Source organism: Corapipo altera, unplaced genomic scaffold (genome assembly GCF_003945725.1).
Source record: "Corapipo altera isolate COAL_440 unplaced genomic scaffold, ASM394572v1 59, whole genome shotgun sequence".
NCBI classification, from domain to species: Eukaryota; Metazoa; Chordata; class Aves; order Passeriformes; family Pipridae; genus Corapipo; species Corapipo altera.
In genome coordinates this window covers 6,502,676-6,526,203 of record NW_020884917.1, presented here as the reverse complement: position 1 = coordinate 6,526,203, position 23,528 = coordinate 6,502,676, and the positions used below count along the sequence as shown (strand labels likewise).

Here is a 23,528-nt window from a genome sequence, read left to right as displayed (position 1 = left end):
GCTCAGCGGTTCCTTGGTTCGGAGTCCTCCTTGGAGGTGCCTAGCTCAGACTATTTCTGTGTTACTGCACCACAAATTAATTGCTTTATGTAACTAGACATCTGAGACTCTGCTATGGGAAATCTGGGGTCAAACCACTAAGGAAACCTCAACTGACTGTGTGTGAGTGGAGTTTGTAGGGAGTCAAGCAGGGCACCTGTTGGCTCAGCTGGAGTTGCCCACTGTGAAACGGCTTCGGTACCAGCAGTGAAAGTCTCTGGTGTTGGGAGTGTGACTGCCAGAGTCTTGTGAATGGTCAGACTGGGAAGTTTCCTTAACATGATGGTGGAGAAGATGGGCATTATAGTGGTATCTCCACTTTCCAATTTAAAGTAGCAAGAAGATGCAGGCCTAATTTGCCTGTGAGGTTTTAAATCCAGTATCTCTGAGATGAGTGCTTTAATTTGGGGCGTCAGTGTCTTCCAAAAGTGTGTTGAACTCATTGCTCTCATACTGAGATCTCAATGTCACTCACTTAAAATGGAGGCAATAAGAGAGTGGTTGTACAGGCTGGTGGAGACAACATCCACTAGGGAGAGAAGGATGACTGAGAATAGGGATCATGTTCTGAAAATACACAGCAAGAACAATAATAGAAAGTAGTCCAGATTACCTTTGATCCTCATATGAGAGAGGAATAAGAAATGAAATTTTAAAATTTCACTAGGTAAAAATTAAGCTGAATTTGAGTGTGGCCTCCTGGTCAATCTTCACGTTGTAAGTATAACACAATTTGGTAGTAATATGTATGGCCAGTCTTCGTGAACGAAGATTTGGGAAAGGTCTTTACCCTTTGAGCCTGTGCAGTGGATTTTTTAGGTGAGACACAGTGTGCGCTGAGCTGAGCCCACCCTTTAATCCTAAGGTTCATCTGCTGGGGCTGAGTGAGCTTGGACAGTGGCAGTGAGGTCCTCAGGACGTAGGTTTGTTTAGAGTGACCTTCTCTTAGATGGATGGCCTTACAGGGTTGACGAGCTTCAGCTGCCCAGGGGAGTTTCCCTGACTGGGAACTGAACCTGAGCCACAGTGGAGAGAGTGCTGCATCCTAACCACTAGACCACCAGGGGTCCCCATTTGGTAGTAGTAAACCAAAGCCATTACCCCTCCTTTTCCAGTAGATCAGCCAGTAAACATCTTACAGTACAATTTTACTTACAGACAAAACTATAAAGTGAATTCACCTTGACCTTTGATATTTCACCTTCAATTTTTAATCCACCCCCATGCCGATCAATACAAAATGTGGTATCGCTCATACTTCATTTTTATCAGCTCAGCACAATGGAAGAGTTTAATGTATCACTGAAAGTTTAGACATCCTTGTCCATTTTCACAGCTCCCAAAATATCATTAACACTTCTAAATATTTCATTCAGGTATATGTGAAAAGACATTGCTGGGGTTTCAAGTCTCTGCTAGGTTTTCAAGGAAAATCTGAATTAGATTAACCCTAAAACAGGAAGCTAAAACTAATTTTTGCATGAATACCTCGAGGGTATTAAACTTTTAGCTTGTACAACACAGATCCCTCTGGCTCCATATAATGTCACTCACTCTGCTGACACAGTTATCACAGAGAGCAAAACCAAAGAAGCACAGTTCACAGCACTGTAAGTGTAGCCAAACAAAGTCTCGGCTGGCCCGGACCAAGCCTAGCCACAAATTCCAGTTTGTATAGAGCTCTCAGTGATCTCCAGCCTACTCAGATAAGGAAACCTTTCTCTTCAGGTTTATTTACTTACTGATTTTTCTTGTGGGCTCCCACTCGGCACCTCCACAACTCTGAGGTCACCGTCCATCCTCAGCCTTACCCTTGTGACAAACTGGATGACCGAGGAACTGTCCTGAGAAGTAAAAAGAGGAAAAATTGGATTTGAGGCTGCAAGACAACAACAACAAAAGCACCAATCCCCCGGCAAAAAAACCCAAAAACAAACCATCAAAATTTGCCAGTGTAATAAAAACATCTAGACAAAGCTTAGTAGAGGTTAGGTTGACAGTTAAACACTAGCCTGGTTAAAATGCTGCTTTGAAAAAATATTCCTAATGCTCATAACAGACAGATATAACTGAGCATAATATTTCAGAATAAAACAAAATCAGGTATGTTGGACTTTAAACACATACTTTGTATTTGGTTTGTTCATGTTTTCCATATCTACCAAAAAAGCAAGACAGAATATTGCCAACAACACAGGTAGACTCAATATTAACCATGAAAAAAAGCTCTGAACTGTTTTTCAATTGAACAGAAAAATGATATACAAAATCTGGGACAAAATCTAATATAACCCAAGGGGAAAACTTCTTAATTATTTAAATCTGTGCACGGTAGATATCTTAAATATTTATTGTACATCTCGTCTCATTGATATATATTTCTGCCATGAAATGCATGGTGCATTTTGACAGGCGCATTTCAGTAAGATGCCATTTCAACTCATAGGTTAGTCATTTGTATGCAGTTCACCTTGGGAAGGGTAGGTGATAAGTAGCAAATGGCACTCTTTGGTGATACTGACCCAAACACATGTATAAACACTGTACATCTTTTAAAGGGTTGTTGCTAATAGTAATCTTGCAAGGCACCCAGCAGATGGGGTGAATCCTGGCTATTCCCAAGCCTCAATTTTCCAGACGTATATTTTGTGTGCACTCAGTTACTTGTTTACATATTTCAGCATTTCTATAAGCATGTAACAAATACCTGAAATTTCTGGCCTTGCTTGTATTTCCTATTTTCAAATATAAACAAACATTAATAGACTCATTGGTTTCAATTGGAAAAGCTCAGGGCGATCAATTACTTTAGCAATTGTTTTCTAATTAGGGCGCTCTCTGATGCTTTTAATCTAGGTTTATCTTAGCAGGCTTATGTTATCAGCCTTCTCCTGTGGTTATCTTAAACCCTCATAATATTACAGCATCTTGCCACAACTGGAGAGTCAGTATTTTTGTAAGTAAAGAGGTCAAAATGTAGTAAATCACAAAAAATTTAGGATTTGTTGTCTCATTCAGTGTCTTCAGAGAAGACAGAAATTAACTTGCAATCATTTGTTTCGTGTCACAAACATCAAGCTCAGCATTAATACACTCCTGATGCATCTTCTTTGAATAATAATAATTTGAAGTAAAAATGACAAAAAACTACAATTTCTGTTTACACAGAAAGAATGATACATAGCTGGTCATAGTTTATATTCACTTACTCTGCCTTTCGTTTTTCAGAACGAAAACTTTCAGAAACCAATTCAACTTTCAGAAGTCTCTAGCCTTAACACCACACCCCAACAATTAGGGGACTCATTTGTTATTTCTCAATATATAAATTTCTGAACTTAATTTATTCCTGTCTTAATGTGTAATGGGTAAGAACTAGGATTAACACCTCCATACACACTGTTGATAAATAGATTTGTTTTCCTTGGTGCCATGATATTTTTTTAACACACTAGTAAAGAGAGGAAGAAATTCAAGTTTTGAGTTCACTGGCACACATAAGCACACTTAAGTTGGTATTTAAGACAACCTACAAGGGAAGCACGCACCTTCTTGAGTAACTCGGTATTCAGTAGCATGTAGATACTTATATCACAGGACTCTGCTTTGGGTAGTGAGCTTAAGTTGCAGTGTATAATTAAGCAGGACCTGCCTGGTCTTTCACAGTCCTATAGGAAATATGGAAAATGCCGTTAGGCGAAGGAGGTAAAAATTCAATGACAAATTGTGTGACAGTAAATACAGCAGAAAATTAGGTATATAGTAAACTGCTAGAATACAGCACTCTTACACTGAAATGTCAGAAACTTTCAAGACCTGAAGACAGCTGGATACAGAGACCTGAATGAAAGCAAGCCAGCTAATAAAATTCAGCCCTCTACAGAGGTGTTGAGCCAGGCAAGCACCCTGGAAGGGGCAGGGCCACTGCTGCACATCAGCCCTCTGCGTGGGTAAGGCACCAAGTACAGTGCCTCACTGCCCCCATGTGCCTTTGGCAGAACAAGGGAGCGAAGGTTCTGGTGACCAACTGTGTCATATATTCAGCAAAGCGTTGCTCTACAGTGAACAGATCTGCTTCAGATCTTTATGCCAAGCCATGCAAAATCGTTTGTAGAATATGCTGTATGTCATAAATGGTGCCATTTCTTACCAATACTTTTCTGCCAGACTTCGTGAAAAAAGCAAATATTGTGTGGAAAATATTTTCATTCTCTTGAGGAACAACACATGGGCTGTGGTTTCTGTGGAAAGAACAGCTTCCTTTGTCCTGGCCAACCTGCATGCACAATTATAAATCACAATTATTATTCTGAATTAAGCTAAATTATATGAGAAGGTGGGATTAGCCTGTCCATAAAAATACACCTATATGTGAGCTATATGTCTGGCCTACCATTAATTGCCAAAGGAGAAAAATAACCACTTTGGGAGTCAAATAAGCCCAAAGAAAATATCGGAAGTAAGCCAGACAAACCATGCTTTGGAAATGCTTTGACTGGATAGGACATGAACATATCTAACCTAGCTCACATGTAGGTGTCTCTGTTCTACATGTCTGAAGACAGAGACAGAGGAGAAAAATCCCAGCAAAATATATAAAACCACCTCATAGCATTTTAAGTCAATGGTGTTACCTTCTTTGTAACTGTGTTTATTTGATGTTTTGGCCAACTCAGCTGTTTCCCTGCTTATATCAGAACTAATGAGATAAATAACATCTTCCTCTGAATGCTCAAACCTAGACACTCTTTCACCTTCAGCAGAAATACACAAAGATAAACTTCTTGGATCATTAGCGTTTTCACTTGTCCAGCAAAGCAGATGATTGAAGCAAGTGAAATGTACCAAGCTCTGTTAAAATGAGTTTCAGTTAAGATAACCTTGTTCTAGAAAAACCTTCTCAGTTTTTGCAGCTTATAAATATTCACTGAGGAATTTAATAAAAAGGATGACAACAAAGTATCAGCAAATTCATCCTGCTGCCATCCTTAAAACTTATAAGAGTGTGTTTTGGTTTGAGCTGCCCCCTCTGGAAGCTGGGGGGCCTAGAGGTGATTGGTCCCAGGAGAGTTTCCCCTGAGGGACCAATCAGAGCTGTTCTTTTTTGCTCCTGTGAAAATTAGATATCAACAACAGCGGGAAGTTGTTGGCAGAGTGTGTGAGAGCATGTAAGAGAGAGAGAGAAGCTGGAGGGATGGACGGGCCCCCCCTCCCCGAACCCGGGGGGTGCCCCGTGCCCCAGTGGCCCTGGCTTGGCCAGGGCTGGAGGTACCATGTAGGAGTGTTCTGTGTGTAAGAGAGAACTGGAGACATGAGGGGTGGCCAGGGGAGCCCCTGGACCAGAGGGGCCCCCGGGCCTCCTCGGCCTTGCTTCAACTAGGGCTAGGGTGGTTCCCTCACCGGTTCTCCCCCTCCACTGCATAGAAGAAGCAGACAGAGTGGACTCGGAGGCCAGCCAGGAGAGTTGCAGCTCCCTGTTTCCCTGGTACTGGAGCTCAGTACTGGAGCCGAGCCAAGAGATGGGCCAGAGAGGCTCGGTTGCCGGGAGAAACAGTTGTGATTCATTGCAACAGTTGGAAGAACTCCAGGCAGAAATTGGAGATGTGCCAGAGAGGGCTTGGAGGTGCTCTACATTGGGTTTGGACACGGACTACCGAAACTGGAAGCTGCAGCAGCTAAAGAAGAGTGAGAGAGCCAAACAAGCAGGTTTTTCCTGGGTAAGGACTTTAAAACTATTTGGGGTAAAAAGAACTGAGCAGAGACCCAGAGCCTGCAACCTGGAGGGTGAGAGCGGAACATCTTACCCCTGGGAGGAAACCTTTACGAAACCAGGGAGGAAGGACTCAGAGCTGACTCCCTGGACCTTTCGTGATGAAGATCCTGATGGCACAAGCTGTTTCCCTTGCAGCTCAGGATAGGACCTCAGCATGAAGCTAAGGGCTAGCGGGGGTTTCAACCCTTTCTCTGATACCTCAATGAGAGAGAGACTTTTCACTATCGCTCTGAAGACTTCTCCCGAACTGATGTGGGAGGGTCCAAGGAGTGGTAGAAGCTGTGTTAATGTTGTGTATATAATTGTTTTTTTAGTTTGTATAGTATTTATTTTGTATAGTAATAAATTGTATATATTCCCTTCCCCTATACTGAGTTGTGCCTGCCTGAAAATTCTCTTTGGTGTTGAGGTAAATTTGGGGGGGAGGCTTGGAAATTGGAAATTGGATTTTTGAGGGTCTCAAACTGTGGCAGAGTGAGAGAGAGGGAGATTTTCCCAAAAACCACCAACTGACATTCTTACACATCCTGCTGTTGACATCCTCACATCCTCTGACAGGATGTACCTTATTCAAATAAAAAACTCTCGAAAGAGGGAGGAAAAGAGTTGTTATAGATATGAAATTGCTGCATGCTCCGAGTCTGATTAGCCATCAAATAGTTAAGTATTGCAAAAAAGAAGCAAACCCCAAAGATCTATCTAGATTTTAAACATTATTTTCCAGGTAAGTGATGTCTGTGTCTCTTGGAAAGATGCACCTTTTCTGACCCACAAGTTCTTCATAATCTGTTATTTGAAGTATGTGTCCATAACCTGTCTTTACACAATCTGTCCTTACATTCCTAAGAGATCCACCCGCAGTTTACAGTCTCATTGAGATAAACTGAAAATTAAGACTACGATATTCATCATTTGTCCAGATCACTCAAAATGAGTTTTCATTATTTATTGTAGGTAAGAGACTCATAAAGCTCATGGACATTCATTTTCTTTGATCTTTCACATGGAAATTAGATCCATATCAACTTAGAAGGTTTATGTTAATTAAGAGTAGCAAAAAGTCAAGATCTGTTCAGTACTTGCTCTTTCTTCCTGATAGTTTAAATTACCAGACACTTGGACAGATGTCATCAGATTCATGCAAGAGATACAGGAAGGACAGTAGGAGCTTCAGCACTATACCAGCTCTTGGCATACTCTCCAAATAGTCCTGCTTTACATCCTGTAAAAATATGGTGTAAGAACAAACCAAAGCAGAAATATTTCACAAGACTAAAAGGAATTATCTAGCAGGAAGCAACACAAATATGGTCCTTTCTCCTCTAAATGATTATCTTTTCTTAAACTGAAGGCTGGCATCCTTTTCAAAACATTTTAGCTGAAACAGAGAAAGGTGCCTCCAGAGGACCAACTCTGAACTTGGAAGTACTCTTTCCTCTCTATCAACTATACAGCAATCCTACATGAGGCGGTTACTAAATTAGGAGGGAAACAGGCAAGAACCAAGCACCTCCCGTTACCTGCACTGCTTTGGAACAGACCAGTAGGTCACCTATACCCTGTTTTAGTAGCCAAAGGCAGAGGTTACTTCCTAGAAGCAGACGCTACTGCTTGGCCTGCAGAATGTGGGGGAATTCAACCAGCCAGAAATCAAGTCAGAAAATCAAGTCAGACTTGATTCAGACTCAATCAGAAATCAAGTCAGACTCATCTGTATGCCTGTGATCAATCAGTGTGTGCTGACAGCCAACAGGCAGGAAAGGACGTGAGGCACCTGAGCAGCACTGTTTCTTTTAGCACTCTCGGAAACCACAGAGCCATAAAACTAGGAAAAAATTAACAAAAAACTTTTAAATGAGTGGATCAGGCTGAGGCAGAAGGAAATCCATCCTTTGCAAAGGACTGGCCACAGTTGGTTTGGTGGGTGTTTTTTTAGCTATTTTGGTTTATTTTGTTAGGGTGACTGTCAGACACATTTCACATCATCTCTTATTCTCAATTTTACATGCATCAAGGTTCAGTCAACCAGTCAGAAAAAACTAGGGCAACTTTTCAATAAACTGCTTTCAATGAAATATTTAGCTGCAGGAAAACAATCAAGTAAATAAAATCTTGGTATAAAGCTCCAAAATGCTCCTCAGCATTATGCTGAGACTAAACTGCATCTGTGAAATACAAATCATGATTCGGCCTCATTGTAAGCCTCTTGTTCAAACATTATGCTACCCCAGCCACCTGTTTTTCTCCTTGTGACCAACCTCATAATTTGGTACACAGAGAAAGGAATTTCCGGCAAAGTTTAGGGGCTTTGCATGGGCAAATGCTTCCGATGCAAGAACTGTGCAAGTCTTTGAAATGGAGTAGGAAGCTAGGCTTTTTGTAAATTTCCATGTGGTCTCAGCAGCCTATAAACAGAAGAGGACTATTCCCCAAAGTGATCTTCCCAGGACCTGGGATTCAACATCTCACAGAAACAGCAGAAAGGATTTTTTTTGAGCAGTGCATAGGATGTGGAAAGAGATGTACATTGCCTTTGTACTCAGTACAAGGACTATACAGAAGCCACAGAGAAATGTCAACATTCAACTCCTAACACAAACAAACAGCAAAACTGGGGTGGGGAGAACAGGGACAGAAGGGAGGCTTTATTAAATTCTACTTTTAAGATTGCAGATTGGGAAATAAAAACCTGCCCTAAGAGAGGTACTAAGCAGGAGTAGCCTCTTAAGGAGGGACTTCCAAGGAGCTGTGTTGCAGCTGTCTCTGCTGAATGTTGTTTCATCCTGTTTTCCAGAAGCTACTTACTCGTTTTAAGTCCTAATAAAATCGTTTGCGGTCTGGTGCACTGGCAATACAGAATGGTGTCCTGTACGTGAAGTGTACCTAAAATCTATACTGAGACAAAGGTAGACAAAGTGTACCTTAGCACATAAAGTAGGCCAAAGAAAAAGATAAACCAGGCTAACTGCCTGGCGTCCTCATCACCTGATGTCCATATTACACTCTTTTCTAACCTGCCGTGAGTTTGGTCCTGGGGCCTGAATGTGCTGCAGTCATAAATGAGTGGCTGACCTAGCAGATTTCACTGAACAGTTTTACACTGCAGAAAAAAATAGCATAAAAATAATTTCGAAGATCTTAAATTATTTTTTAGTTTTTCTTCTCCTCTATATTCAATAGTCTATGTTGTCACATACAATCTAGACTACCACACATGTCATGAGTTTTTCTGAGGTGACAGCATAAAATTTTTGTAACACAAAAGTAGATACCACTAGCATTAAACTCCTGGAAAACTTTTCTAATTAAAAAAAAAAAATGTATTTTTTGCAAAGAAATTACATTTTCAGAGTTTCAATTCTAAACTGAAAAATTTGTAAGGGGGTGATATTCTGATAGAACATTTTATAAAAACTTTTCAAAAAAAATTTATAACTTGATATATTTATTATTTGTCTTTGAAGATATTCAAGATGGTGAAAGCATGCTGCATTCTAATATTAACAACTTTCATGTGAGGCAAACCAACACCAAAAACAAAAGTAAAATTCTCCCACGCAAGGTCTTACTGACAATGGTTTCTTTTTACCAGGCTGTCCATGCGTAAGGATGCTACCATTTTCTAGCAGTCTTGTCACAGACTGCAAAACACCTAAGATCAACACACACATCATGTGTATTGCTTTTTTCTAGTTTTTATCTCAAGTTCAAAGGCACTTTTGTCAAACTGCTCAATCCCAAGGTAAATAAAGGTAAAAAAAAAAAAATAATTCTGATATTCTCACTGTGGAATATCAGAGTGACTAAAGCCAGCAAGTCCTGCACTCTGATCTCACCCACATTCTTGAACATCATTGGATGTCAGAATAGTCATCGACATTTCTCAATAACAACACATTATTGTCTGGTGCCTCGCTGTGGGAGTCCAAAACCAGCTCTCAGCAAAAGGAAGCTTGGTAAATTTGAATCATAAACCTTGGAAAACAAGGGCTGACAAACATCTTGCGATCAGAAGAAATTTGGACCCTTGTCCTGAGACTTGTTGATGTGCAACCCTGAGATACAAACCTGGCTCCAAGCAGAATTAAGAAAGGACTTTTTGAGATGATTATTAAAACCATGTCTAAACCCCTGTAATCCCTCCATCCCCCATGTAATCCAGCTTTGAAGAAAAATTAACTATTTGGAAATCACAGTAAAAGCTTGTGTAACTCCTTAATTAACATAGTTTGTCCCCTTCATTAACATGCCCAGCCTCAATGCCTTTAAAATTGTGTTCTCACATTCAAAAAAGCATTCTAGTTTTCCCCATGCTGGAAGCGTGTTTAGTTTCATTTTTCAGTCTGCCACTCCTCGCTTAGACACCTAACGTGTGGCACTTATCACCATCTTTCAGACAGTTTTAGGTGGACATCCAAAATCAAAGGGACAGAAAATCACTACTTGCTCACAAACATATATATATATACATATACACATGTATTCTCCTATTGTATTCAACATGTGTGCATGTACATGCAACTTGCATAAACATGAAGAAATATAAGCCAGAACATTCATACTACTCAGACTGTAAATGGCACCTTGCATAACAGGCCTCTAAATGTCACCATCTTATAATTTAGTAATCTATCATCATAGCAGAATATCTTTCATGCTGCCTACTCTATCCATTCCAACCCAGACCATTCTATGATTCCAAAAATGGCCACACGCTCATTGAGACAAGTTCATCTCTAGCTTTGTTAATTTACTGGAAGTTGCTGTCCCCTTGAAGAGCCTATGAACATGCTTGAGAGACATTTAAATAGGACAGCCTTCACAATGGGTTACTCTGCCAACTTTCTGTTGTCTGCACAAACCACTAAGCTTCTCAGAGGAAATATATAACCATTGGAGAAAGCATGCACATTACTTCATGCTTTAAAAATGTTCTATCTGCAACAAGGAAGAAATCACCACAGGATGACTTTAGTGGATTCTGAATATCGGAATCTGTCAGACTTTTGTCTTACAGAGCACAGGCAAACTCACAAAGCAGCAATGGTTTTTAATGATGTAAGATTACACCACTCTGGAGAAAAAGTGGCAGGAAGGTCATTTCAGAGTAAAACATATCACGAACACTCCACACATACTACATCCTAAAAACACTGCAGGATATTTAATAGGGCTGCATGGGAACAGTGTGTTGAATTTATTATGTACACAGGGATCATCTGCTCTGACTTTCCCTGCATGTGTAGGGATTTATGAGAATACTTAGGCTTGGCTTGTCACTCCAACAAGGAGGTACCAGTGCATGGGGCACTATCACCACATATTTCCCTGGAAACACAGAGGATAATCCAAGGAAAAACTTCTTGCCAAGAAGCCAGCCACAGGTGGTTGGAGTTCCTAGGAGAAATAATACACCTGCTGCCTCAGCACATTCCTGTTCTGCCATCAGCTCTGTCTTCCACCTTCAGGGTACTTGCAAACATCATTTCTCCTCATCTGTAACTACTCTCAGAACATGGCAATTTCCAACAAGCCTTTGGGGCCTTCCAGAAATTTTTGAGATTTGTTAGCAAACAGTTTAATTTTAGGTCATACTACCTGTAACATAAACTTCACAGGTGGACTGAAAGCCAGCGGCCTCTTCTTAGATTTAACCTAAACCTATCAACATGCATCAAAGGCAAGATCTTCCATTTTTTTCAGAGCCCTATATCCTGCACAAGATGTTAACCTGAGAGAGGGAAATGAAACACAATTTCCAAACAAGGGGCTGGACAGGTCAGTTGAGGACCAAGCAAAATAAGTGAATATTACCAGTTGGCATGGTGTTAAGTATGTGCAAGTGATGGAAGTCTCTTGGAAGAATGAGACAGAAAAAACAGGAGGAAAACTAGCTATTGCTTCCAATAAAACATTAAGTATAATCTCCCTGCTGCAGTGCTACATATAAGAAGCTGAAGGCTATTCCCATATTTAATGACTGACATTTTACAAGGTAAACGGGCAAACAAATGTGTTTCTTCATCTCACTCCTTATATACAACACTAGACTTCCATTGATGCAAAAGAACTAATTGTGATATTAAAACTTAAAGTTTCCACGTTCTTTCAGTAAGTCTGATTCCCCTCCTGAGCTAAATCATCACTAGTTATTAGCCTGGAAGTCAGCAGAATTAAGCTGGTACAAAGCAATCATGAAGGTGCAATCCAGACCTGAGTGCATGTGATAGGACCAAATCCATATCCAACCTCAGAAAAAGTCCATGGGTAAGTTCAGGGAAAACATCAACGGGAACAGCAATTTTACTTGCAGGAAACATGCTCAAGGTCTGAACACAGGCCAGTCATCTCACAAAATTGTTAACATTGCTCAACTCTGAAATGGATGCCTTGCTCTTCAGCCCTGGGGTATGCTGGCTCCAAAGGACAAGGAGTTTGGTTGTGGTCTCTGCCAGAGAGTTTTTACATATTTCCCCCTTCTTATATATTTATTAACTGTTTTATTTATGTATGAATAACTAATCAGTGCTTCAAGTTTTCAAACTCGAAAAATAAATAACAGATGCACTTGTGTGTCTTTGTTGCTCACCATAGCACATTCATTCTAATATTAGGAGAAAAATGTATACATATGTTCTGATTCAAAGATACTGATTCACCCTTTATTAGGTGAACAGAGAATTGATAGGCAGGGTTAATCTAACATGTCACACTGAGAAAAAAAGGGTACTGACAAGAAATTCCAGACAAGGTCAAGACTTAGAACAGCAGACAAATAAGTTATGTTATCTGACTACTTGCTCCATATGCCAAGAATGTTTAATATTCACAGATAATGAAACATGCTTGAATCAGAGCAGTTTTGTTGATTCTGGCAATAAATTTAAGAGACACTGAAATAACAGAAAATAATTTTAAAAATTAACCCATTTTTACACAACCTTTGAAAGATTTAAAATAAAAATAGTAATGACGGCAAGGAAAACCAGTAGTCCTCAGATCTAATAAGTAAACTTACACAGCCATGAAGACAGGCAAGATTTAAACACCAAAGTGGAGATATTAAAGTTTTAAATCAGCTTAGAGGAGTACACCATAGCTCTGCCTTCTGCTTCTCCAGATGAAAGGAAAACACTAAATGCATGTTTGGCATAAATCTGTGCTAACCTGATTGCAATGCCTTTAGATGTTTTTTCTGATGCACTTTATAAACAGCTTAATTAAATAATCAGGTTCAATAAGCATGATCTTGCAACATTTGCCTGGTTTGGTCCTGAAACCGATTTGCATATACTTAGCAGCAATCCCCAGAAGTACTGCTCTGAAGAACTAGTGATGCCTACCCAGTTCAGTGACAAAAGTAAAGATCTTGCATAAAGTTCATAACTTACAAGACAGCAGCTTCTTTCCTAGACAGAGGGTACTGCCACATATACACAGTGAGAAGAAGGACTGACCACTTGTATGATTTAACTGTGAGGTCCACAGAAGGTTCAGGCCTAAGAATGAATCACCACCACCTTACACAGAAATCAGTTTACCATTAACGTTCATGTGCTCCTTACATATCAGCCTCTAACAGTTGAAATTCAAGAGAGAGACACTGAAAGGTACTTTTCCTCTCCCTAAAGGGAACTGTGAAATGCTTAACCAACATATGAGGCAACAAATAATTCCCAGGATATGCCTCTATTTAAAAAGTCCCTGAGATTACTTACAGTTTGGTGCTCCTTCAGCTAGGTTCCACCTGTTTCTATCTAGCACATCCCCTTCTGCAGCCTTACCTATGATGCATAAACACAAATAAGTCTGTGTTTCTTCTTTATCTATTTGTTGGACTTTCGTTATGGGCTGTGTTGATGTTAGGATGAAGAGTTCTGAAGACTCTGTTGGTAAGTACATTCCCTATAGGGCTCAAACAACTCTGGTGTTTTTCCCTAAAGCAGACGTTTGGATGTATCAGAAAGATCCAAGCTCTTCAGAGGCAGAGGACAGAAGGTAGGACTTCCAAGAGGATGATTTTACTTATCTACTGTAGACAGCTGAAGATTAAATGAATCATCCTCACTAAAAAAAACTCTTGGGGGGTAGAGGAGATATATTAAGTTAGGCAGAAGATGTCCTTTACTTTCTAAAACATCTTCAGAGTTCTTATTTCTCAATGAGTATCAATGGTTTATTGATACTTTTGATACCATAAGGTACCTTGCATGAGATTTGCAAAGCCATGAGAGAAATCCAACAAAAGATGCTTATTTCCACTCTGATACATGAACAGAGAGGAAAATGCTTCTTTCATCAGATGGGAGCTACAGTTTATATACACAGATACCATAGTTTTTAACTCTTACTTGTTTTTTGCTTCCTTCATTTAGACCACAAATCTTGTGTGTTAGTTACAGAAGAAAAAGGCTAGTCTATGAATCAGGATTCAAAAGAAGACTATGTGTTAAATTAATTAACCAAGCAGTTCTTTTCTCAGTTTCCTTCTTCATTGTTTTTGGCCAGAACAGCTTCACAAATGGGAAAATGGTGAAAGGAATCCTTAGATTCCTTCAAAAAGAAATAAAGAATTTAAAAAAAAAAAACAAACATTTTTAGATTCTCTTTTCATTCAGTAGTCCTTCACCAGGAAGAGCTTCCTTCTCTGGCTGGGAAGCTTATAAAAAAATCTACTATACACATTTTTTCCATACATCAGCAAAACTCCTGATTACTACATCATTACTCCTGATTTGGTATCTACCAAACCTCCTGCTTTCTTCATCAATCTGATAACAGGTAATGTATATACCCATTATACTCTTTCTTTATCTGAAATTTCCTTTTATCAAAAGGCAAATCAGCCATCTTTTTCAAAATTGGAATTCCACATATTCAGCCAAGAAAATAGGAGCTATGGGCCGTTCACAGAGTAGCAACACTTTCAGCTGACTCAAAATATTAATCAAACTGACACATTATATTGACAAGACATGATTTTTTGGGAGGGAGCATGTCGGAAAATTACAATAACTAAGTAAATTGACAAATTTTGCTTTAGTTTGGAAGTTAATTGTGAGCAAGCCACAAATGAACACATCAAGTGTTGCCATGGCCTGATTTAATACATAGATCACAGTGTTTTTATCCCACATTTCAATGGCCTTGATTTTTATATTACTAGTCTTTCTTGAAAGACAACTATTTTTCCGTATTCAAAATGCATTTTCCAAGAACATCCTCTTTAGAATTTTCAAAAAAATTCACTGCTTATATAAATACCATACCATTTTCATTGCTAGAAGATTTGGTCTAAGCAATCAAAAAAAATCAGAAAATTTGTTCAAATTTGGTTTCACCTAAAAATCCAAACTACGAAGTGAAAGAAAACTTTCTGCCCTGTTAAGTAGTTTTGCTGTCCTCAAGGATGCATCCAGCAATGCACGAAAAGATTATTTTGAAACATTGGAAATGCCGTGAACTCTGACCAAGGCAGAGCTTTTGCGTAGTGATTTAGATGTCTCTTATAAAGTAAAAATGTCATGATTTTTTTTTCCAGTATAGATTTATTTTAAGGTCTTAACTCAAGAAAGAGCTTTAATTTTGTGGCTGGGCACCATTTCCTGTACAACAATGGAAACTTAAATGAGAGCAAAGTTCCTCTTCACTGAGTTTCATTTCATCATGCTTACATTAGGAAGATGTTTAAGAGAACTCGTTCTGAGTTGCTTTGGGGTTCTGCTCCCCATGTCTAAAGGCAACTCTGCCATGCTGACAGTGTATGTTCCTGCCTGCCCTCACAGCCATCCTCGGATCTGGCAGATGTACTAGTTTCTCCTGCAAGTGAGAGAGCTCCTAGCCAAAGTCAGATTCAGTGGCTATCACAGAGCTGCTCTACACTGAGGGTGGGGTGAACACCTCCAACTACAAAGCAAAACTGTTTTGCAATAGTCATTAAGCATTAAAGTGAAAGAGGCAGGAAGGTCAGAAAGTTTCTGTACAATTTTCTGTACAAATTTCTGTACAATACGCTCCCTGGAATGAATAATTTCCTCCAGTAATCTAGCTATGCCTTTAAATATGGTGCCAAAATATGTGTACCAAAATATGCATAAGAATCATTGAAATGAAAAGACTGCAAATGAGATGACGAATACAAAGGGCTAAAATAAATCTTGCTGTAAGTACAAATGTTCCTGCACAATCTTTCTGACAAAGGTGGTAATGAATAGCATAAAATGCTGCCGGAAAAAAAATTTGCTGTATCAAGTAAAATATTTCTATCTTCACATGCTGGGACTGCATATATGCATATATATGTTTTCAGAGATGAAATGTCTAAAAGACATAAATAATTTTAAACTAATTTTAAACTGTTGTTAAACCAACAAACAAGAGGTTATCTACATACTCAAAACAATATACAAGTTTGCCTCTGTTTGTGGAGCGTACAGTAGTGAGATTGACAATCTCAACATATGCTTCCAGGAACACTCATGCATTACCAGCACTTTAGAAAGCTTTGACAGTCCTTCTTTGCTTAGTTTTAAGTTTTAAACACCAGCAGTGAAGTAGCCAAAGCATTGGATTCTTATGCTGGAAGATAAAACATACAGATAATAAGCAGAAATTACATTTAAGGTTTTAAAATTGCAAAGATTTCTTTTTCATTATATTAGTGAAGAAAAACTTCAAGCAGTCTGGGTGGGACCTTTTACGAAATGAGGCAGCAAGCTTCTCCCTAACTTCTTCCTTCTCCTTACAGTCATTATTGTGCTAATGTCAGGAAGAAAAATTACATGAGTGGTATACAAAACTGGCCTTAGAAATATAACCTGTCATCAGCCAGGAAAGACTTGTGGCTCTGGGAGTGACTTCCATTTTACTTTTTCTGTATCAACATTCATAGGAAGAGAATAAAATTTATTTCCACATTCTCCTTATGGAACATGACAAGCATTTCTACAGTCCCATGCTCAGGTAGCCGTTAACTTAAAAGGTAACCTGTAAAAGGAATTCTCTTCAATTCCTCCAGCTTCTCTTTACTTTTTAAAATCTTACTGATACCCAGCTTTCACAAAGGCACAATCCAGGTCTCATCCACACAGAAAGAAGTGTGAATCTGCTAAGCACAATAAGACAACTGGAGGACTTCTGTTTGTCCTTCCCAGAAAAGACCTTTATTTTGCTCCCTAATCGAAAAGTGATAGGAAGGTCGGACTAGGAACTAGGGCCCTGGGCTAACTGGCTAACACTTGAGGTTAATGGGAGTAGGATTCACAAGATTGGGGTTTAACCCATTTTTTTGCTCTCTGGAGGTAATTCTCAAGGTCTAAGCTTAGATGACTAGGGAAACTCAGGGAGACTAGATGGTTTCTGTACTGTCAATGGAGACTGGCAAGTGTTTCTCCAGAGCTGCTTCTATGCCTCTCTCTCTACATTAATTGCTAGAGGAAGAGAACATAGTAATTTAAATATATTCTATTGGTAGCTATTACTAAAACAGTAATCACTAGACTTAGATATCAAGAGTTACATGCAGGGAGGGAGCTTTTCACCAAAAAATTGAGAACAGTATTTCTTTCTCTCTTCCTCTTTCTTCTGAATTCCCTTTTATTTCATTGCCTAGATTGTACACTCTTTGAAGAGACTTGCAACATACACATCTTACTTTCTGGCAAGATTCTTATCTCAGTGAGGATGATAACACAGTTTTTTATATGCTTGATTCACCTAAACAGGCTCTTCTTGGTCCCTCCAGAGGAGGGAAGAAGATTATCCAGTTCAAATAGACAAACTTGGTTTCCAACAGTTAATCCCTTGTTCTTCGTAATTTATTTACCTTCACTGCAAATAAAATAAATAGGAACACAACAATCTGATCAAGCTCCATAAAACCAGCATCAGAGTAATCCTGGACACATTGTTAATTTATGAACAGCTTCAGGAAATACCCTGGTTAATTTGGTAGGAACTCCCATTGTGAAAATCTTTTTGGAGCCCTCAGAAAGCAGATCTTCAGCAGGTCAAGTAGTGCTCCCCTTGCCATCCAAATTAGCTGGATAGCCAAAGGAAATTACTGATCTTTCAGTTCGAAACCAAAACACACACAAGTGTGCACTGTTTTCCTTTGTGGAAGAATAGATAATCAATGGCTTGAAGAGTGGAGAACATATATTTGTGTTAAGACTAACTTCTCAGCTTGGATGAAGCTCTTCTGTGTCATCACCTATACTATTCTATTACAAGACTTTTACTAACAAACGGAGGTATTTAATTTATTATGTTTTTAAGCTGTCTTGAAACCTCTGCAAGAAAGCAAATACAAAAATGCATAAAAGCAAACAACTATTAATTTGTCTTATCTGCTTCCAAAATATCATTTACCGCTGCAGAATTTGAGTATTTACTACGTAAACCCAATGTCAACTGTGAAATTCTTAGTTAAAATTATTTGAAAATTTCTATAATTTCCTTTTCATTAAAAATTTCTAATAGGGAGGAACTTCACTTGTGGTTTGTTCCTCTAGTTTTCTTTCAGTTATCCATCTTCTTGTTTACTTCTGGCTTTTACTGTCAACTCATTCCCTTTATATACTGGGAACTTTGTTGGGAGAAGTGCTGCAGAAACTCCCAATACCCCTTGAATTGCGTCTGAACATTTCTAAGGCAGAACCCCAAATTCCTGAATTTGTGTCCTGAATTTGTCTGGAAGAAAATCTTAAAACAGTTTCTGCAATAAAGCTAAAAAACAGGAACAGAGGAAGCATGAGGGCTGTCATTTCCTCTAAGGCCAGCTAGATAATAATTCCTATTAACACCTCCCAAAGATAGAGCCCGTTCCACTGGGCCATATATAACTCTCTGCCTCTTACTATTTTTTGTACCTGAAAGACTAGATCACTCAATCCAATATGAAGGAATTGGTTCCTGGAACTATCTTGTGTGGTATATGTGTATTTGAGACACAAACTCTAGTGGTTTTATTATGCATTTTCACCCATAAATTCCACCGCTTTACTGTATATCAGAGAAACAGCAATATAATTGTTAGTTTAAAAAAAAATAAATTATGTAATCAAATTGCAAATGCTGTATCAAGTGTCAGTTACAGATAAATGACAATTCCTAATCTACTGTATTAATGACACCTATTCTGAAAGTTCTGTCAACACTGACAGCTAGAATGTCTGAATTATAGGCAAAAAGGCATAATTACAGAAACTCCTGCACTGTCTGAAAAGATTTTATTACCTTATTACCTTTACTGCAATCTAGATTTTGGGGAGTTGAAAATAAGGAAAAGCTTGAAATATTTAATGACTATGCTTACAAAAATTCTCCTGAAAAACAGCTGTTCTAAACCATTTTCCAAAGTTCATCTGCTTTTAGGGTTTGTTTGTTTAATTATATTTGGTCTATGAAAAGCTGAAAAGCTCCATGATTTTAGTTCCCTTTTCAGTCAATAAAAACTCAGTGGGAGAGAAGCAGTAGGAAAAAGAGTGGGATGCTTTCTCTCTTGCACTAGTAAGACTTAGGATACAGAGGTTCAGTGCCTGGCTCTGACACAAATTTCCTGTGTGACCTCAGGCAAACCATTTGGTGTTTCAATTATGTATTTGTAAAGCAGGGATAACCACTACCCCAGAGAGGATTTGCTTGGCTAATATTTATTAACATATTAGAGGTGTTTAGAAAGTCATGAAGTAGACTTCTACTGACCATATACCCAAAATCAGTAGTCAAAATGACCCAGTGAATGCTAGTGTACCAGGCAAACAGCTCTCATAAAAACATACTTGCCTACTACCACTCTTCAGCCCGCAATGCAGATAGGTCTCACAACAGCTGTTTAAAATCCTATGAAGACATTCTACAAAGTACAATTCAGTCCAACAACATGCAGGGAAATGCAACTTGTTGTTGGGAAAAGCAATATAAACCCTGTAAGCATTTCTTAGCACAGTGCTCAAGACCACACTAGCCAGCTGGACCTCCTTTTGGTAAGCCATCAGATGTACAACAGCAATGAAAAATAAGTTAAGTGCAAGATTTAAGGGTTTTGCCTTATTTTCTAACAGCTATCCAAAACCATATAGTCCATCCCATTCTATTCAGACAACTTGTGCAGAAATAATGGCATCTATTAGGGACCTGGCAGTTTGGATTGACAGGAGGTTGAACAGGAGCCAGCAGTGTGCCCAGGTGGCCAAGATGGCCAATGGCATCCTGGCCTGGATCAGGAACAGTATGGCCAGCAGGACCAGGGGAGTGATTCTTCCCCTGTACTCAGCGCTGGTGAGGCCTCACCTGGAGTACTGTGTCCAGTTCTGGGCCCCTCAGTTCAGGAAAGATGTTGAGGTGCTGGAGCAGGTCCAGAGAAGAGTAATGAGGTTGGGGAAGGGACTTGAACACAAGTCCTATGAGGAGAGGCTGAGGGAGCTGGGGCTGTTCAGCCTTGAGAAGAGAAGGCTCAGGGGAGACCTCATTGCTCTCTACAACTACCTGAGAGGAGGCTGTAGGCAGGTGGGAGTTGGTCTCTTCTCCCAGGCAATCAGCAGTAGGACAAGAGGGCATGGCCTTAAGCTGTGCCAGGGGAGGTTTAGGTTAGACATTAGAAAGAAATTCTTTACAGAGAGGGTAATCAGCCATTGGAATGGGCTGCCCAGGGAAGTGGTGGATTCTCCGTCCCTGGAGGTTTTTAAGATGAGGCTGGACGTGGCACTTAGTGCCATGGTCTAGCAACTGTGGTGGTAGTGGATCAAGGGTTGGACTTAATGATCTCAGAGGTCCTTTCCAACCCGTCTGATTCTATGATTCTATAGAAATCAAGGACTGGAAACTAGTCCTTGCCCACCTGGTGGGTAGTGTACACCTCACCTAATTGAAGTGTACAAAACGAGTGCCTTGACTAAGACAATTTGCCCAGACTTCTGGAAGAGTCAACAAAGAGAAACAAGTAATGCCAAGAAGGAATTTATCACACTCTAAGTAAGATGGGTTGTTTTCTATTCCTTTCTCTTGTCTATACAGGAATGTATAGAATGACTGACTTTAGAGGAGGCACCGACATTTAGGGAGACAAAATCTGTTAAGAAGACTCCCACCTCTCTGCTGCTGCTGCGAACACACTGCCTCCCATGGCACACAGATCAGAAAAGGGTCAAGGAAATGGGTCATGATCCTTGTCAAAGGAAAGGTGATCTTCTGTTTATAAGGCTGGACTAAATAAAACATTAAAATGCAATGCCACAGAAAATGAGGCACATGCTGGAGAACTAATTCAGTCTAGCTGGAGAATTGACTCAGTCTATACACTAGTATTGCATACAATATTCCAATCTGTTTCTCAGTTATTCTGTCTTTAGTGCCCATCTGTAAGCCATATCTATATTTATCTCATACCTTCCACAGCAAAAATCTTGGAAACCTGTTTAGAAAGATCCTTTGGATTTATGTTTACACATATTCAGTGACACTGTTACCTACATATCAGGAATGGTAATACTTTTCAACCAAAAGGCTAGAAAAGTAGCTAACAACAAGAAAGTATAATACTTCTTTTCAATTATCACTAAGGCAGATTACTCTGAATGTCAGTACTAAATTTACCTCAGTAGTAAGGTTTCCCTCTCTTGGCCCCCACAGTATAAATGATGGTATTTTAGTGGTCTAACAAAGGTTTTGAAATTAATAAATAAATATTAGAAATGAAATCTAAGAATGTGTCTCCTTTACCACAGTTGTTGAATTTCTTTGTAGCTCACACAAAATCATCTTTTGAAAAACACAGTGTTGAAAGAATAACTTTCTCTATTACTTATGTTTGCTAAAAGACCACTCAAAAAGAGCAAATTATAACATGGACTACAGAAAAATAGATATTGATATGGTATTCAGACATAGCTAGTATTCTTGCAGAAAGCCACAGAAAAAAGTCAAGGAACATCAATCAGTTTGGTAACATATCCTACTGATATTACATACACCATTTAATCCTCCCTCAGTCAGGGAGGACTAATTAAGACTCAGTCCTCTCTGGAGGTGTGACTCTGGGAAATGTTTTCTTCAGTGTTAGTCTGACCTAGTTTACATAGCATCATAGGACATCAGGAACATAGAATCAGTTCTTTGCCCTAGGTGAGGGAGAGCAGTCAACAGCTGGAGGGACTCAGCTACTTATGATGTGGCCACAGGTACAAATAACCTTTCATTATCTTAAAAAGCAACTTATTCATCTAGTTATGGTAGATTTCTATTGTTTCAGTCATCAGTAGCTTTCAGTGCCTCTCTGGTCTCAAAACACATCATAACATACTCACCATCATCTGCTGAATATGAAATATTTCGTCTCCAGTGGCAGAGAGGCGGTTTGGAAATGAAATGTCGAGAAAAGCTCCAGGGAGAGTGCTTGGTCCAGCATTGTAAACCTGTAAGAGAACAAATGACTACCAATAAAATTACATATATGACTTCTCATTAATGGGAAATGACTGTAGAATCACAGCTGGAAGTATAGTTAAATTTGAAGAAACTCAAGTACTTTGCAGGTTTTTCAATGTCTTCAGATGAAGACTTCTTTTGTATCTGTCAGGATGAAGTTAAAGAATTAGCTTACTTTATATTCTTTAGGCACAGCTCATATATGAAATAAGAAGCAGTTTTGCAGGATAATTACCAGTCATCAGTACAAACAGCATAAGATTTCTACCTTATACACAGAGACACTGCTAGTACTCTGAGTGTTTTGGTAATACAATCTGGAAGGCTGTAAGAAATATTACTGTCTCAGTTAACATTCTCATTTCCATCTGGTAACCACTGCATTATATTCCGTATATGTTTTCCTTATGAAGCAGAAGCTAAACAATTATTGTGACTGCTGGACTGCAGGTTTACTGAGTGAGTTGCCAGAAAATGCATGTGAACAATTTCCATCCAAGTTCTGGAGTTTATAATTTAATTAAACTTCTGGTGAAAGACATTAGCTTCCTATCAATCCCCTTCCCTCAAAATTTTGACAAAAACTCAAAGAATTTCCTGCCCACCACTGAAATGTATCTAGTGAAAATCCCAAAATTTATGATTTTTTGCTGAAAAGAAGTAATCCATGGAAAACTTTCAATGAAAATAAGTTTTCATTTGTAACTACATTTTTTTATTACGAAAAATATGTCCTGGTTCTTTCTAACAAAACAAATATAAATGCATACAGTAAAAAACCACAAATATAAATGCATACAGTAAGAACATTAAGCCCGTTAGAATATTTATCCACTACTGTTAAAAGATGCAACAATCAGTTGTTAATTGTGTAAAGTACAAATATTAAAACCAATAGGTTTTCATTCTTTAAACACTGTTTATATCTGAAGAAATGTCTGACTGACACAGAGAATCGGTTTGCAATGCCAAATCATCACAAAAACACTGAGGCTCCAGGTAGGGGGTGAAATCCCACTACAACGAAGCATGATAAATGCTACATGAAATATAAACATAATGTTTCATGTGAGACACTTTAAAAACCTTTATTATCTCTCTGAGAGTACTGTAGAAAAGGCATTTCATTGTATGTCTTGTTACTAAAAAAAAGACGTAGATCTGTTTCCATTAACACTGGACCCTGTATAGCTTTTCACATATAAAAACTGCTATAAAGCCCCATATTTTTGTAAATCATCTCTTTTTCTTGGTTAAGAAACTATTACTCTTCTCCACCTGGAGAAGTTAA

The 23,528-nt window shown here is 38.9% G+C and overlaps 1 protein-coding gene across 1 annotated transcript in view; it reads right to left on the bottom strand.

Moving 5' to 3' along the window:
- The window catches only part of ITGA9 (integrin subunit alpha 9), a 215,333-nt gene that overhangs the window by 23,651 nt on the left and 168,154 nt on the right, over window positions 1-23,528 (bottom strand). Inside the window, exons 23-26 of the mRNA XM_027655964.1 lie at window positions 22,117-22,224; window positions 4,190-4,315; window positions 3,588-3,707; window positions 1,782-1,883 (exon numbers count right to left, since the gene is read on the bottom strand). Of these exons, the coding sequence (XP_027511765.1) occupies window positions 1,782-1,883; window positions 3,588-3,707; window positions 4,190-4,315; window positions 22,117-22,224 (456 nt within the window). The remainder of the gene's footprint in view (window positions 1-1,781; window positions 1,884-3,587; window positions 3,708-4,189; window positions 4,316-22,116; window positions 22,225-23,528) is intronic.